The sequence below is a fragment of the Actinia tenebrosa genome, unplaced genomic scaffold, assembly GCF_029948245.1.
Source record: "Actinia tenebrosa isolate PJP-AT-01 unplaced genomic scaffold, QUT_ActTen_1.0 PGA_scaffold2__45_contigs__length_23673736, whole genome shotgun sequence".
In the NCBI taxonomy this organism is placed as follows: domain Eukaryota; kingdom Metazoa; phylum Cnidaria; class Anthozoa; order Actiniaria; family Actiniidae; genus Actinia; species Actinia tenebrosa.
The window spans coordinates 13144347-13161698 of NW_028292579.1; the positions used below are offsets into that span (position 1 = coordinate 13144347).

The 17352-nt window shown below is 35.5% G+C and overlaps 1 protein-coding gene across 4 annotated transcripts; it reads left to right on the forward strand.

Moving 5' to 3' along the window:
* Positions 1-5673: 5673 nt before the first annotated feature.
* LOC116300078 (RCC1 and BTB domain-containing protein 1) lies at positions 5674-17120 on the forward strand. 4 transcript variants are annotated; one of them, XM_031708861.2, is made up of 15 exons: positions 5677-5704; positions 6297-6370; positions 6468-6779; positions 8513-8685; positions 9247-9337; positions 9825-9892; positions 10656-10763; positions 11145-11287; positions 11814-11877; positions 12610-12736; positions 13421-13547; positions 13799-13852; positions 14010-14107; positions 14977-15107; positions 15943-17120. In XM_031708861.2, the coding sequence occupies exons 3-15, from the start codon at positions 6506-6508 to the stop codon at positions 16081-16083; spliced, it is 1599 nt and encodes a 532-aa protein (XP_031564721.2). In that variant the 5' UTR covers positions 5677-5704; positions 6297-6370; positions 6468-6505; the 3' UTR covers positions 16084-17120. The 4 variants fall into 4 exon arrangements, with proteins under 4 accessions (XP_031564728.2, XP_031564721.2, XP_031564705.2 ...); XM_031708845.2 differs by lacking the exon at positions 5677-5704 and adding an exon at positions 5728-5816; XM_031708868.2 differs by having other exon boundaries at positions 5674-5704; positions 6297-6779.
* The last annotated feature ends 232 nt before the right edge of the window (positions 17121-17352 follow it).

A 17352-nucleotide genomic window follows, 5' to 3' on the forward strand; every position in this document is an offset into this window, starting at 1 on the left:
TGACGCATGCGCTCTGATACCGAATGCGAATGGTCATTCTCGTACCCAGAGCTCCTCGCCTTTTTTTTTTTTTTTTTTTCACAGCTTTATTTGGGAAAACTAATATTACAATGTATTGAATAGAAAGAAAAAAACTACCCAAACCAAAAAGGAAAGTCACGAACGGGACACGAGACCCATGCAAGGTGACCACCTCATGAATTGTTGAAATAATTAAACATAAAAATATATGCAAAAAATATAACATTGTACGTAAAAATAAAAATAAGAATGGAAAAATAACTTCATTAAGATAAAACTAGTGTACTTTATGAGGATGTCCTTTATGAGGTTAACCTCTATGACAGGGACATACTCGAGAAGCAGACCAGGTACAAGACCTGTCAATATCAAAAACAGAATCGAGTAAAGAAAAGTAACGTACTGAAATGTGGTTTTTGAAAGTAGCTATACTAGAAAAACATGTAGAAGGAGAAGATTTACAAATGGAATTCCAAAGTTTAACGATGCGATTAAAATATGAGGCCTGAAAAGTAGACCAAACCACCGTAGCGTACAGATAAATTAAATTTGAAATACGTCATTGTTTTCCCCATTGCTCTTATAGAAATGATTGCAAGTTAGTTTTCCCATAGAAGCCGGTGTTTCGAATTACGAGGAACAACAAATAACCATAAATGCCTCCTCATACGTCACAGCATTAGCATGTGACATGGAAAGACCTTCATAACTTCAAGAAGCCGCACTCAAACTATGTAATTTTTTCGGGTTATTCAACATCTTACCCCATGTAGAATCAATGCTGAGAATATTGTCAGAAGGGTGATAGGCACTTTAAGAGAAATTCTTTTCGTATTCAAGCGGTGAGCGCCAAAAACTATTTTCTTGAAGAAAGACTGTTGTACAACTGTTGTTATTCAGAAAGTTTAACTTGTTTGGAAGTGGAGATGACCGATGAAAGTGGAATCAAAGTGTTAAACCCAAAGCAAAAATTTGAATCGAAAATGAGGTTTTGGCCTTCATTTGTTTATTTCCCATACATTTTCTATAAAAAAAGCCTGACAAAGCTACATTCCAACACAAATGCAACAAAACATCTTTATACAATTGAAAATACGGCTTCAAACAAGCATTTTATCATAGTACATCAGTTTCTAACTGTTTTAAAAAAAAAGGTTTTGAGTACTAGTGTTAACCCCAGTGGCGGATCCAGGACTATAAGAGGGGGGATTCATTTTTGCAAATCTCGGCACAACAATAACGTTCTCTTGCATCATCCTTTTTCCCATGAGGCACATCACTGGCCTAGGGGCGCTCCTGATAAGGATAACCCATCCACCAGTCCCATTTCATATTAAATCTCATGAGTTAGTACCATACTTTTATTTATTTATTTAAAAAAATATAAAAAATCCAAGGTACCAGCCGGTGGGCGGGGTTCATTAGCACCCAATGAAACCCCCCTAAATCCGCCACAGAACCCATAACGAAAATTGGGATCAAAACTCACACAAAGGTCTAGTTTTTGGCGCTTTTTGCCATTATTGCTCGTTATTGAAAAAAAATTCCTCTTAAGTTTTAGGCCTGGGTCTTTCTCTATATCACACACTGAATGAACTCAAAAAAGAAAAGAAAGAAACACATATATCACAGCATTTATTAATGAAAAACCATCTCAACTAACAATGTCCAATATATAAATATCACCTAATTATCACCTGATATCTATTGTTTTTAATGATTTCGGTGCATGGAAAGCTCGACGTTTGCCCTGATGCCTAACAAAGTTGATTATTAACTTTTGCAATTGAAAAAAGTGACATTTATAATCACACAAAATTACGAATATCAAAGAACTTGTAAACATTGAATGAAAAGTCACTTAATCAAAAAATCTTGAAAAAGAATATACAGGGCACCCACTATAAAATAATATCTAATAATAAGTAATGGTATATTAAACTGTAGTTAATAATTGTGAATTCACAAATAAACTACATAAGATAGAAGATCGAGGCTGGTTATATTAAATATGTGTTACTTTCTTCTTGCAAACTCAGAATTCATTCAAAACCGAAAAACACACAAGCACGATTAATTCATAAAAAAATCACACACATTTCAAGTACCTCTCTAACGAATTTGATAATTAACTTTTACTAGTACTTTTAAAAGTGAATAAGCTTAAGGACCTCAAAGAAAAAGTAAACATTGAACGCCGAGGAAAAGTCACTGAATGAAACACATCTTGAAAAATATCATAAGCCACCTATAAATATTTATCAATTAACTATAGGCCATTTAATAATTTTAAATTTAAGATAGAAACCGCGCACAATATATAGATAATTTATGGGGCTCGCTATATATATTGAAAAAGTTTTCGTCTTCTTTTTCCACAATCAAAAACAAAACAAACATTTGCCATCCTCATAAGCTGCTGTATTACCTTTAAATGTAATAACACCCATAAATGTAATACCCACCATAAATGTAATAAAAATCAACCATAAATATAATAACAACCATAAATGTAATAACAGTCAACCATAAATGTGATAATCGACCCCACCATAAATGTAATAAAATTTAACAATAAATGTAATAACTCCTACAACCATAAATGTAATAACTCCTCCAACCATAAATGGAATAAACAAGTACATAGTCCGGAGAGTCAAACAAAGTGTTCAATCAAGAAACATATATAAAAAATATGTAAAATATTTGTTAGAATTATTATTGCTACAACTTTATATTGCTACTATATTATTATTATTATTATTATTATTATTATTATTATTATTATTATTGTTATTATTATTATTGTTTTTTAATTATTATCATTATTATTATCATTATTATTATAATTATATATATTTTTTATTGTTTGTACATAATTACGTAACTCAGCCCATGGGCTGCGATAAAATTTTCAATAAAAATCTATCTAAATCTAAATGAATAAAGTAATACAAAAAAGTCTTTATTCCTGAACAACAGTTAGGGTTAGGGTTAGGGTTAGGGTTAGGGTTAGGGTTAAAAAGGGGAATGCTGTAAAACATTGCCCAATGACTCCAATGTTTTGCGTAAGATAGTGCTATCGGTGTGCAACATCCGAATTCCGATTATTTGCTTTCATTTTCAGCACGGTTATAGTATTACCCCTTTTTAATACTAACCCTGAATTGACATGAGTGCATGTTCAGAATTGATGTAGTCATTTATAAAAAGGTAAACAATTTATCGTCCAAGAGAACGCGAGATCCGGGCCTGGTTCACGACGCCCCAGAGGACGAAGGTAGGCCCAGAAATGCCAAGCGTTCTCAAGGAGGAGTATGTTGTGTTTGGGTGAAAAACAAAACTTAATCTCAGAAGATCGTAACGACAAGGCTACTCTACACAACTTTGGTCTGCAAACGATTTAGCTCCAGAAATTTTAAACTTTGATATCCTTTAGTGCCTTGGCGGGTATTGTTTGCCTTGAATCTTCTGGAATCTTCTACCTCATATTTCTTGATTGAACACTTTGTTTGACTCTCCGGACTGAATACTTGGTTATTACATTTATGGTTGGAGGGGTTACTACATTTATGGTGGGTTTTGATTATTACATTTATGGTGTGGTCGATTATCACAATTATGGTTGACTGTTATTACCTTTTTGGTTGATTTTTATTACATTTATGGTGGGTATTACATTTATGGGTGTTATTACATTTAAAGGTAATACAGCAGCTTATGAGGATGGTAAATGTTTGTTTTGTTTTTGATTGTGGAAAAAGAAGACGAAAACTTTTTCAATATATATAGCGAGCCCCATAAATTATCTATATATTGTGCGCGGTTTCTATCTTAAATTTAAAATTATTAAATGGCCTATAGTTAATTGATAAATACTTATAGGTGGCTTATGAATTTTTCAAGATGTGTTTCATTCAGTGACTTTTCCTCGGCGTTCAATGTTTACTTTTTCTTTGAGGTCCTTAAGCTTATTTACTTTCAAAAGTACTGGTAAAAGGTGCTAGTAAAAGTTAATTATCAAATTCGTTAGAGAGGTACTTGAAATGTGTGTGATTTTTCTATGAATTAATTGTGCTTGTGTGTTTTTCGGTTTTGAATGAATTCTGAGTTTGCAAGAAGAAAATAACACATATTTCAATATAACCAGCCTCGATCTTCTATCTTATACAGTTTATTGGTGAATTCATAATTATTAAATATAAATAACCCATAACTTATTAATAGATATTATTCTATAGTGGGAGCCCTGTATATTCTTTTTCAAGATTTTTTGATTAAGTAATTCCAAATTGTACGAGAAGATCGTGCGATTTTTTGTTTATAGTTCACTCAACAAAATTTCAATAAAAAATGCGAAGCGACGCCGTTCATCTTTGTCTATTTGGCGGCCGATTTCCAGTCCGTCGTGCAACTGAAATGCATAAAAAAGATTAGTGCTTACGGCTTTAAAATTTTATTTATGCTTTTTAAGTACAAAATGATAGAAAATAATTGTTTTGATATTGTTTTGGCCGTGTTGCCATAGCGACTTAATTCGGTACTCCTACGGAGTACAATTAACGCTATAATTGTACTCCTCTCGACCAATCAGAGTCAAGTAATTTTGTTGAGTGTACTATAAGTGTGATTATAAATAGGAGTCACTTTTTTGTTGCAAAAGTTAATAATCAACCTCGTTAGAGATATATACATTGGACATTGTTAGTTGAGATGGTTTTTCATTAATAAATGCTGTGATATATGTGTTTCTTTCTTTTCTTTTTTGAGTTTATTCAGTGTGTGATATAGAGAAAGACCCAGGCCTAATACTTAAGGGAATTTTTTTCAGTAACAAGCAATAATGGCAAAAAGCGCCAAAAACTAGACCTTCGAATGAGTTTTGATCCCAATTTTCGTTTTGGGTTAAAACTCAAAACCTTTTTTGAACAGTTAGAAACTGATGTACTATGATAAAATGCTTGTTTAAAGCGGTATGTTCAATTGTACATAGATGTTTTGTTGCATTTGTGTTAGAATGTAGCTTTGTCAGGCCTTTTAATAGAAAATATATGGGAAATAAGCAAATGAAGACCTAAACCTCATTTTCGAATCAAATTTTTGCTTTGGGTCTAACACTTTGATTCCACTTTTATTGGTCATCTCCACTTCCAAACAAGTTAAACTTTCTGAATAACAAGATTTTAGCCTTGTGCAACAACCTGGCTTTTTTCAAGAAAATAGTTTTTGGCGCTCACCGCTTGAATACGAAAAGAATTCAAAATTGCAAAATAACGATAAGAATTCAACCCAATTTGATTTACTCTTTTACAACTATTACAGCGATATTTTTATTACAATTGTTCTTTATTTCGCACACTTACATTTCATTATGGATAGCCATGGATAGCCATGGATACCTATGGATATACCTATGTTAACCTATGAAATCTGATGGATACTGATGGTACCTATGGATAGCCCTGGATACTGATGGACACCTATGGATAACCATGGATACCTAAGGATACTGATGGATAGCTATGGATACTGATGGATACCTATGTATACCTATGGATACCTATAGATAGCTATGGATACATACGGATAGCCATGGATAATGTTGGATAGCCAGGGATAGACATGGATACTAATACAGTTGACAACAATGGATACTGATATACATGATGATCTAAAGAAGGAGGTGATTATATGGCATATTTATATGAAGTATATACCGTTAAATGAATTCCCCATAATGTTTATAAACAGCCTGCCTTCTAGACATCGAGAATACCTAAGGTTAGATAGCTAAGGTGAGCTTCAAAAAAATTTACGCTCCACCAAAATCTTTTTCCTCGTTTTCCCTTTTGCAATGGCTGTTCGTACGGTAACCACGCCGACTTGCAATTTCTATTCGTACAAATATTGAAATATTTTGATATTACTTTAAATATATGACAAAAATCGGAAAGCATACCATGCTAGCGAATTCAGCTAGTTAATATGTTTAGGGTTAGGGTTAGGATAGGCATTGTAATAAATAACATTTGGTGCCAAAAGTGCCGTGTTCGAATCTTGCCTGCCATTGATTTTTTTCCCTCTAAGTGTCAGAGGAGAAAAATCCGGTTGCCATAAGAATAGCCACTGCATTCCCCATTTTCCTCGTCTTGATGCCCCCAAATTTTCAAAAGAAGACCATGCACAATGTAGATATTGTGGAGACAGCTTCCGATGTGATCTTGATTTCCAAACAATCTCCTATAGCTCTTACTATAGTCTGTATTGTTTTTCAGACCTCGTTCATCAGTTTCCAGTGCAGCTCAAGTTGGAGGACTATAAACAATGAATTTCATTTTTCATAGCTTGAGTAATTCCATAACTTATAGCAGCTGCTTATTATAATTGTTAAGTTCTCTCCAACAGAATACGTAGTACACATTTTCTAAATTGGTTTTTGATTACAGATAACTTTACTAACAGTATATGAGCAGAATATCCAAGCATGTCAGATTTCATAAGATGGCCAATATTCAGTCTCTTACCAGAAGAGTTTCTTTGTTCTATCAAGACTGCATTAGTATTTGGTAACTCTGGCAATGAAGCTATTTTGGTTACTCATGATGATGAAGTGTTTGGTATAGGATCAAATCTTAGTAGCTGTCTTGGCGTGGGAGATCAACAAAACTGTCTACTACCAAGAAAAGTAGAAACACTTTGTCATAAAAAACTTTGTGATTTATCTTTTGGATCTGGTCCTCATGTGCTAGCTTTGACAGGTAAGTGGAGGGGTGACTATACAGAGGACTAATTAGAGGGAGAGATATACAGGATGTTTGTCTAGTCTAGATGTTTGTCTTGCTTTTTCCAGTATAAAAGGGATTTATTCATTAAAAAGGATGATAATACTCTGGTACAGTACATGTATCAGTGATAGATCCGGGATGGACATTATGATAGGGAGACAATGGTCTCTTTCATGGTTCCTCTACCATTTGAATAAATCATAATAGTCAACATCAAAACAAGATGAATGGTAAGTCACATATTGAAAGCCTTTGTGAAAGAGAGTGACCCTGGTGCCTGGACAACATGTAAACACTTTAACTCGCCTAACCGAGACAACTTTTTATTGGAGCATCCATTGAAACCTATAGTTGTCCCGCATTTGTAGGACAACTTCTTTCCATATAAACGCTAGATATAGTTGGCTCGAGTAGAAAGGTGTCCCTTCTACTAGGGACAATTTTTCTCCATGTCAATGGCCCCTTAGAAGACAGCGCCCTTATTATCAACAGGACAAGAGACAACTTATCGTTCATCTTGTTCATCATGTTCATTATGATAAAATTTATTCAATATGGCAGAGGAACCATGAAGGGGATTATTGAGGCCGTATTAGGGGCTTTGGGGATCTGAGGAAAATATTATTGGGATACCGCCAGCCAGATGGCTTAGTTGGTTGAGCATTGGACTTTTGTGCGGGAGGTTGTGGTTAAGTTCCGGCCAGACCAACATTCAGGGTCTTAAAATAACTGAGGAGAATTTACTTTTAAAGTGCTGCCTTTGTAATTACATCTACAAATGGTTAGACTTTCAAGTGGCTCGGATGACCACTTTAAATGACAGTCCCATCTCTCCACACTTCATTACAGGGATGGCGGAACCGGGGGGGCTAGGGGGGCTTTAGCCCCCCCACTTTTTGTGAAATTTTAATACATTTTTACTAAACTCAGTCCCCCACGCACACCTTGCAATACAATGTCACTATTGAGCCCCCCCAATCAAAAAACTGCTCCGCCGTCCCTGCATCATTACTAAACAATATTGGAGGGACATAAAAGAACCACTGATGATGTAAACAAATTCAAATCTGGAGTATTATAAGGGGATAATTCACCTTTTTTGCACTGGTATCACATGGTATAAATTGTAATGGATTGTGTCACCAAAAAGTTTTGGCGTTCTCAGTTTCCCATACAAATGTACTGCAAATTACAAATGTACTGCAAATTATTTGCTTGGTTTGTTTATCTGTTTTCCTAAATACCAGTAACAAAAGCTTCAATCAATTTAGAAAAATGATATGTTGCTTGTATTTGGGGAGTTAACTAAACAAATCAAGCATATGATAATTATTTGTGTAAAAGTCAGTATATTACAGAAATCTGATAAAAATGTCAAGACTTTTTGGCGCTGTAACACAATCCAATACAATATATACCACCTGATGGCTAATGCAAAAGAGGTAAATTGGGAAAATACTTTCATCTGTTTTGAAGGATTGGTAAATATTTTCTTTAAGGACAAATTGCAATCCATTTTTATCTTTACAAAAATGTGTCAGTTTATTGATAACCATCTAAGAGGTCAATGGAGTCTAAAAAAATTAATGGTTGCCGTAGTTTTGCATCTAAGTAATAATAAACATTAAACAATTTGCCTAATTCCCAACCCATGTAGAAAATGAATGCAGAGAAATAATTATTGCAACTTCTTTGAATTGTTGAAGAAACAGGAGAAGTGTATGCATGGGGCCATAATGGCTTTTGTCAAATTGGAAATGGCAACACAAGCCAGAATCCTGTTTTTATTCCCACAATCCTTCCAGTTTTACAAGGCAGAGTAATAACCCAAATTGCCTGTGGAAGTCACCATTCTTTAGCTCTAACTTCAGAAGGAGAGGTAAGCAACCTTGATTTTTTCCTGGAAATTTCTATCAGCACCTAAATTAAGAATAAGTAAAATAAATTCTTAGAAAAAAAACTTTCTTTATTTAAGTGTCTAGTCATTCACACTAATTAGGGACACTTTTTTGCTCACATGCACTCCCACTTCATTCAATATTCTATGCACACAATACTCAATTCACATGTTGATTTTTATGTAGGGAGGAAACCAGAGAACCCCTAGAAAACCCTCATAGCATAGGAGAGAACAATACAACAAATCAAACAAACTCAATTCACATATGGTGTCCTCAGGTCTCAAACCAGTGACCTAAACCTTTGGACTCACAGTGGTGAAAGACAACGCGTTAGCGGCAAATGCCACTCATGCTAACCATAATTGATAGATTTATAAAGGTGGTTTAATGGATGTGATGTCTGTGTGTCTTCTACACCCTTTTCTGTACATGATTTGACTATGCTTTGCAACATCATCAATTAAATTAAAGCTCTGTGTTTAACTTTGAAATGAAGTAGGGAAAATAAAAAACATTAATAAAGTGGTTGTTTATTTCAGGTATATGCTTGGGGATATAATAACTGTGGGCAAATTGGCTCAGGTTCAATGACCAACCAAAGCAGCCCAAGAAAAGTTGCCTCAGCTTTAAGTAAGTCTGAATTCTTATAATAAATGTAAGTGCAGTGGGCGGATTCTTAGGGGAAGTTCACTAAGGTGTTAAATGCACATTCTTCCCATTTCTTGCCTGGGAATGCAACCTTGAAAATTTAAGAAATAGCTGTTATCTAGGAGAACATGATATTTTTAAATGCATACATGGTCCCAGACCTACCCCCTTCAACACAGGCAACATTTTCGTTTGGCTGCCCCCCCCCCCCCCCCCCCCCCACACACACACAGACATGTCAATATTATACACATGCATAAACATACATATATGCTCTTAACTTAGTTGATGAACAACTGTGCAAAATGCCAAATAAAATATGTCTGTCTGTCTGTCACACACATTCCACCAAACATACAAACAAACAAACAAAAATCCTTTAGTACAATTATGAACAGTCCAGCTATAAAGACATTTTTGTAACTTATTATCACAATGGACAGTGAAATCTTGATATACCACTTGACAGATAACAGGAAGATTGTTTCAGTTGTTTGTGGTCAGACCTCATCTATGGCACTTTCTGATACAGGAGAGGTATAACATTTTTTATACACAATGCAATTTTGTTTTTAAATACTTGATTATAAATTGTGAATAATAAAGAAATTAATAACCTACAAAACAGTGTAAGAAAGTTTGGAACTATGGAACTTTATCACTGTGTTAGCTAGTGTTTTAGCTAGTTTCACCTTTAATATAAAGCTTTTAAGTGTGACATCACTTGTATGGAATACAATGCTACTTCTGGGTCCAAAATGATAAGCAATGTTATAATTTTTTTTTCTTCATGACAGTATTTGTTGTCCAAAGCTCTAATAAATTGTTTCAGGTTGAGGTTAAATTGTTAAGAACATTTTTTGCTTTATTTTAGCAGTTTTTGTGAGCAGTTGAATCCAGAAATATGTTAGTATAACTTAAAAGCTCTATTCATCTACATCTGTCCTAGCTACCATTAAAAAAATCTTTTCTGTGTCGCTGTTTAACAAATTGTAGCCGCTATTTCAAAAAGGATCAACCATTATTTTCTGCTCCTTAAAACAATCAAAAACAGCAAGTAACGTGATACTCTTTATTTACCCCAAGCGCAAATATACATGATTTAAGCAGGAGATTTTTCAACTTCTGTTTTTAAATTGACATTTGTATCATACACTTACATTTTTGGAATCAAGGAGAACACGATGCAAAGTGAAAAATATACCTTGTGTTCACATTCTCATTATTACAGTAAGTTATTGTTAACCTATTTTAAATTTTAAATTGAATTGACAAATTAGATTATTTTTACATTTTGCAGATCTTTGCCTGGGGTTACAATGGTAATGGTCAACTAGGTGTTGGTAATAACACTAACCAGCCTTGCCCATATAAAGTTACTGGCCTTGGAGGCATATTCATGGTCAAGGTAATAGTTGTCAGTAATGTAGTGGTATGGATAGCGCATCAATCTATTGTAATAATAATGATAATAATAAAGTCCTTTTTTATGAGGGTAGCAAAGTACCACTTAGTGGCTAACAAACCTGTGACCCTCATTCGGTGATCAAATTGGAATTTAGGAGTTGATTTTTGCAGAGGGAGGAAAACTGGAGAACCCAGAAAACCCTCAAAGCACAGGAGAGAACCAACAAACAACTCTACTCATATACAACACCGAACCCGGCGGGACTCAAACTCGGGTCGCATTGTTGAGAGGCGAGCGCTCACACCGCCACCCGTGCTTCCCTATTTCCTTATTGTCAGTGTGGAATTTATATTTTAAGTATATCACTTTTGTTACACTCAGATAGCATGTGGATATGCGCACGCATTAGGCCTTAGTGACTCTGGCTTACTGTTTGCCTGGGGAGCCAACTCATATGGTCAGTTAGGAACGGGAAATAAAAACCATCTTGTTAAACCCATGGAGATCGCTAGTGACAAAGGAAGGTATGTATAGATCTTGTGAAGAAAATGAAAACAAAACAAGGACATAAACAAACAGAATTATCAAAGTAGCAACACAAAAGGATAGGGCGCGAACGAGTACATGCGAGGCACAACCCCACCCCCAGGATGTTAAATTGTAACGTCTGTAGTTGATTAGGGACTGGACCGCCATTAACGTGGTCATCCAAGCCACGTGAAGATCTGACCATTTGTAAGTGTAATTACAAAGGCAGCACCTTCTCATCAGTTATTCTAAGAACTGAATAAGTTATTCTGAACACACTTTCTACAACCTGTTCCGAGAGATCGTAATAAAACTGCATTTCGTAACACACTGGTTACACATCGTTTAATTCAGTTCTTTACGAGTAGCTTAAGAAAATCACCCAATTTAAAATAAAAACAAAAATTTAAAACTCCAGTACAGACACGTGACCGTTAACTGCAAAGGGCCTATTTCACGATCTTCAAAAGTGGTAACAGTTCAAGCGCTAATAAACGTTCCTTGTAAAACTGTTTTTGACAGATTTATAGATATTGCTGCAAGTCCCTCAAGTCACATTTCTGTTGCTTGCATAGCCAATGGCAAAGTGAGTATCAATTCTCTAAAAATTGCGTTTTGATTGGCTTGCTTTGAAAGTATGAACATTAAAGAGGGTTGGTCCAAGAACCGACCCTTGAGGGACTCAGAGATTTCAGACTTAGTAATGATGAAAAGGTAAATTATACACCGTGAAAAGATGAAAAAACTTACTGACGTTTCGGACGCTAGTCCTTCGTCGGAGTAAAAGAGAAAGAAGTGGTAGAAAGGAGTGTATATATGATGGAATAAGACAAAAGAAACCAATGAGAGCAAGGTAGGCAAGGAAACAAAAACAAACAATCAAAAGACAAAAGAAAAGGTTAGTTGAAAATAAAGCGTTCATTAATCCCGTTGGGACTAAGAGTGCCCAATAGGTGAATAAGCCGCATTTCTTTGGTCTTGCGACAATTAAGATTTAAGTTAAGATTTCAGACTTAGTCGAGTTAGTACCTACGCATGAGACGATTTGACTTCTTTCGGAAAGATAACTTCTTAACCAATCCAGTTCTGGTGCTGTTGGACTAATCCGACTTCCTTTGTATAAGCTTGTAACTCTAGATTCATGAATGATTCCTGACTTTTAGAGATGCATGGTAGGACTGATATAGGTCTGTAATTGTCATGTTCTGTTCTTTCGCCTTCCTTGAACACGGGGGTTACTTTTGCATTTTCCAAGTGCAATGTTTTCCCATTTTAGATTGCGTACACAGACTAAATCATATGTTATTTCCTTTTCTAGCTGTACATGTGGGGACACTGCCGAGGTCAAGCGGTTACTACTCCAACAGAAACAAACTTTACCAAGATGAACGAAGTCTTTGCTTGTTTTTCTTCGCCACCATTGATGCATAAACCTTTAGTCATTGGTATGTTTTAGTCGCCCCTAACTTACATATCCTTATGATTTTACTTATCGTTGCTTTGGCTGCCTAGCTGCATTCGCTGTTGTTGCGAAAAACGAGAATTACAATTTTATCAGTGGTTGCTCCTGCAGTTCTGCTAGCTGTTCAGACCTTCTCCATTTCTCCGCGCTGTTTCTGTTGTTCTTTTTCCATTGCTGTTAACCACCTCTGTAAGTAGAGTTTTTTACAGATGTCAAGCGTCGAACTTCACATGAGCCGAACTTAATTGAAAAAAAGGAATAAAAAAAAAACGGTCTTCTGATGTTATTAGGTTCGGCTCATGTGAAGTTCGACGTTTGACCTTAGTCCGCTAACTCTTCTTCTGTTTTCTTCTACTGTATAACTCGTTAAATCAGATATCAATTTCGATCTTTGAGTTAGCCGTGCCCTGACTTGGATCAGCCCAGATGTTGTTTGAATGGTTTGCATATTGTACTTTTGTTTTTGTTTGTTTATTTGTTTTATTTAGGTGTGCTATTGCACCGTTGCTATTGCTGGCATTGCATTTTTGCTGCTGTTCTTTTGTCTCATTTGATCGCTGCCTTTCCTGGTCCAGTGTTTGATGTTGAAGTTTTTTGCTTACATTTATTGCTGTTAAACGAATAACTTATCTTCATATCTAGTAAACACAATTTTTGCATCAAACAGAACGCGAGGATACACGAACAGTAGGCAAGTGTGTAGGTGAAGCATTCAACGACCAAGAAACAAGTGACCTGACTTTCATGATCGAAGGAAAACCAGTCTATGTTCACAAGGCTGTACTAAAAATAAGGTCAGTAAAGTTTTACAAACTTCGACGTGTGATGGAAGGGAATATTTGAATGGCCACATTGTCTGGTCATAGGGAGTGTTAGAATCGTTTTGCGCCTGCTTAAAGTCATTGAGTTTGCAGTCCAGCCGCGCTAACGGATCAGCAGTATGAAAAACTGTTTAAGAAAACCTGTAATATCAACCATGAGAAATCATGGTCATGAATATCGTAATCAAATATTCTAACAACGTTTTTGGCATTGTATTTCATAGATGTGAACATTTTCGCACCATGTTTCAGTCGCATTGGGGAGAAGATGAAAAAGAGTAAGTAACACACCGAAGCCAAACTTTTTATATGGTAGAATATAATATTATATAATATTTTCAAACTCGTCAAGTTTTTTGGTGTTACACTAGTAAACGCCTAACAAGCTAGTTATTTTGCGTCAATCTTGTGACTGTTGGCGTTTAATTTTGACAGTGTCATCGAGATCACCCAGTTTTCATTCGTCGTTTATGAGGCGTTTCTGAAGTATTTGTATACAGACAAAGTAGAACTGATACCAGAAGATGCCATAGGTAAGCTTTGTTACATCACATTCACACACGCATTCACCAATATCAAATAACGGATGCAAGGATTCCATGGTTAAGGATTCTTACTTCATCCCACTAACCTTGACAAATCACTGATCTATCCTCCTCTCCCTCCCCTCCCACACACACACACGATATACATGCACATAACAAATGAGTAGACAGGGGGTCACAGGTTAGATACCCTGAAGATGGTGCGCCTCCAATGTAATGTGAACATGGAGGTCGAAATTAGTGTAATAAATGATTTTCAAGTTGTCAAGAAAATTTGTTTGGGCTACTGCAGGGCAGATTTGAAAAAAGAAAAACCCAAGAAACCGTAAGCAAACAGTGTAGAGCGTGTTCAGTAAGTGCGTGCAAAAAAAAAACAAAAGACAAAAACGAAACAAAGCAAAGCAAAGCAAAGCAAAGCAAAGCAAAGCAAAGCAAAGCAAAGCAAAGCAAAGCAAAGCAAAGCAAAGCAAAGCAAAGCAAAGCAAAGCAAAGCAAAGCAAAGCAAAGCAAAGCAAAGCAAAGCAAAGCAAAGCAAAGCAAAGCAAAGCAAAGCAAAGCAAAGCAAAGCAAAGCAAAACAAAACAAAACAAAAAACAATGAAATGAATGATTCTAAAATTAGCACGAATAATTTTAAAACTAGCGTCAATGATTCTAAGAATAGCACCAACGAGTGATCATGATGGGGCCCGGGGATTCCTTCTCTTAGTTCATTTTCTTTTGTTTTCTCAGAACTCGAGATTTCCTCTGGCATAGATAGACATGTAACCCAAGATTAGTTTCGCTGTTCTCCTGATGGCTTGCAGCAATTATTATTTATATCCCAAAACAACATTCTATTGGATTTCTTTGTTTCAGGGTTGTTAGATTTAGCCAACTCTTACTGCGAGGATCAGTTAAAAAAATTATGCGAGCGAATAATCAAAGAAGGAATCACGGTAGACAACGCTGCCATGCTGATGGCTGCTGCCATTAAATACGAAGCAAAGGTGAGTTATAGAAAAGTCCTTAGTCAACTAACCAAATTTCATGGCTAAATACATTCAGGGTATTTTTTTACGAACTTGTAGACTTTAGTTAGTTTTATGTTAGTTTCTCCCAGGTTCCGCCGGCTCAAAAACCGCTGAAAAATCTACAAGATTTTATTGAAGAACCATACGCGTTTTGAGCTTAAACAGGGCAAAACCCGGCTCAAATTTTGCACAGGACTCTCTATTTTTTTAGTAGCTCATTCGTTAAAACTCCTCAAAATCTAGGTTTTATGAACATTTTGGAAAAAGTTTATATTTCTAACGCATGAAAAAATAGATTTTTGTAGGGGATTTTTTAAGAGCACCGAAGATACAAAATATGACAAATCAATGTATCTCTATGTCTTTTTGTCGAAAATATTCCGGCATGTATTATTGTAGAATGATTGACTAGCCGTCATTCGCGAAATCATATAGTCTGCAAATAACTATTATCTTATGAATCTTTTTTTTTTTCTAATCACTTCTGGTGGAGCAAGTTTTGCTCCAAAAGCTCGCGCGTAGGCTTCCATTAAATGCTGATTAACTCGAAAACAAGCTCGGGACATCCAATTTTTCTTTCCAGATTTTTAAGAAGTTTAAAAAAAAGTTTAAATCAATTTGCAAAAGTAGGCAGTCACCTTAAGAAGTTTCCCTCCCTTAATTATGCTCTCTTGATCCTTTCGCATCAGCCTTTTTCTTTTCCCCCTCCTTTTTAAAATCATTCATCGCACACGCTACCCTTTTGTCTTACTTTTCCATTCCATTCTTCCTGTATTGTCGTAATTCACTCAGTTCTTTTCTTTCTTTACAGAAATTGGAAGAGTTTTGTTTCCAGTTTTGTGTAAACCATTTGACTGCAGTATCCCAGACAGACGCGTTTGCTCACTTAGATGAAGCAACATTAAAGGGTTTTGTTCAGAAAGCTGGTCAACGTGGGGCTTTTAAGTACTGATAGCCTTTGAATCAAAATTCGTTTTCATCCCTTCTTTTGTTTATCAGCACCGATCTCCTGTAAGATCGAACCAGAAGAGACAAAGAACAAGAAGTAACATGTATTATCAATATATGATCATCAATGAAATATCTATTTTTCTTTCTTACTAAAAAGTGATATCTTGACATGTGAACATAACATCATTGGTAAGAAATCTTAGGGAATCGCACAGCTAAAAGTAAAAATCCACTAAAATTATATATCATCAATAATAGGACTTTGGCATGATGGCGTCATTTGACTCCCACTACCAAGATACTTCGCGAATTTTCTTTCTCATTTAAATTTGTATTCCCTCATGAGAATAGTAAGACAATTGGTGCTAATTAACTGAACAAAAGAAAGTGTGCAAGGGAGTCTGGTAGTAGAGGTCAATGACGCCATCGTGCAAACGTCCTATTATAGTTAAACCGAGAATATTACATGGCCGCTTGAAGATGCAGATTTTATCTCCTCGTGTTGAGAATATCTTACTCGTTCTCTGCGCTCACTTCAAAGATATCACCTCAACACCCGAAGATGAGATCCGTTTATTATATAGATATCGATGAAATATCAGGATTTATCCAGATATAATATCCGTCACGTGTGAAGATATCACCGTTACCATGACTACGTTCTTATCAAGGAATCACATTTAGGCCTTCGCGGTTTCTTTCAATCCTCAGATCAAAAATGTCAGCTCCATCGCCGGCAAACGAGAATTTTGATGATATCTTCATTGACCTGTTTCCTCATTTTTTTGAAATGCAAGAACAAAGACGGGAAAATAATACAAACTGTCCTCGCTTTGTGGTATTTTGTCGAGTTTTGAACGCCATATTTCATGATTACGGTAAATCCATTTTTAAAGATTGTAAATTCTAAGAGTTCTCATATATTTTTCTCGTTTGTATTTAGCGAGGTTAATTCAAGACAGTGATTTTTCAAGAACCTGTTGTATCATTGAACTGTTTGATCCGAGTCTTCATTAAAGAAATAATAATAAATAATAAGTTTAATTCTCTTTAAGATTGCAAATTCGTCATATAGTCCAGTCATCCTATGAAATTTTGGGGGGTGGGGCTGGAACAAATTGCAAAAGAATTTTTCTCAATGCTGTTTGACCCGTTAGGGTAAGTTAACCAACATACTAAAAGTCCCAAAAATTCCCTTCGGTGGGACATCCCTAAAAACGGCTTTTCATATTATCAAGCCCAATAATGGGAAAATATCAATTTCCCAAAA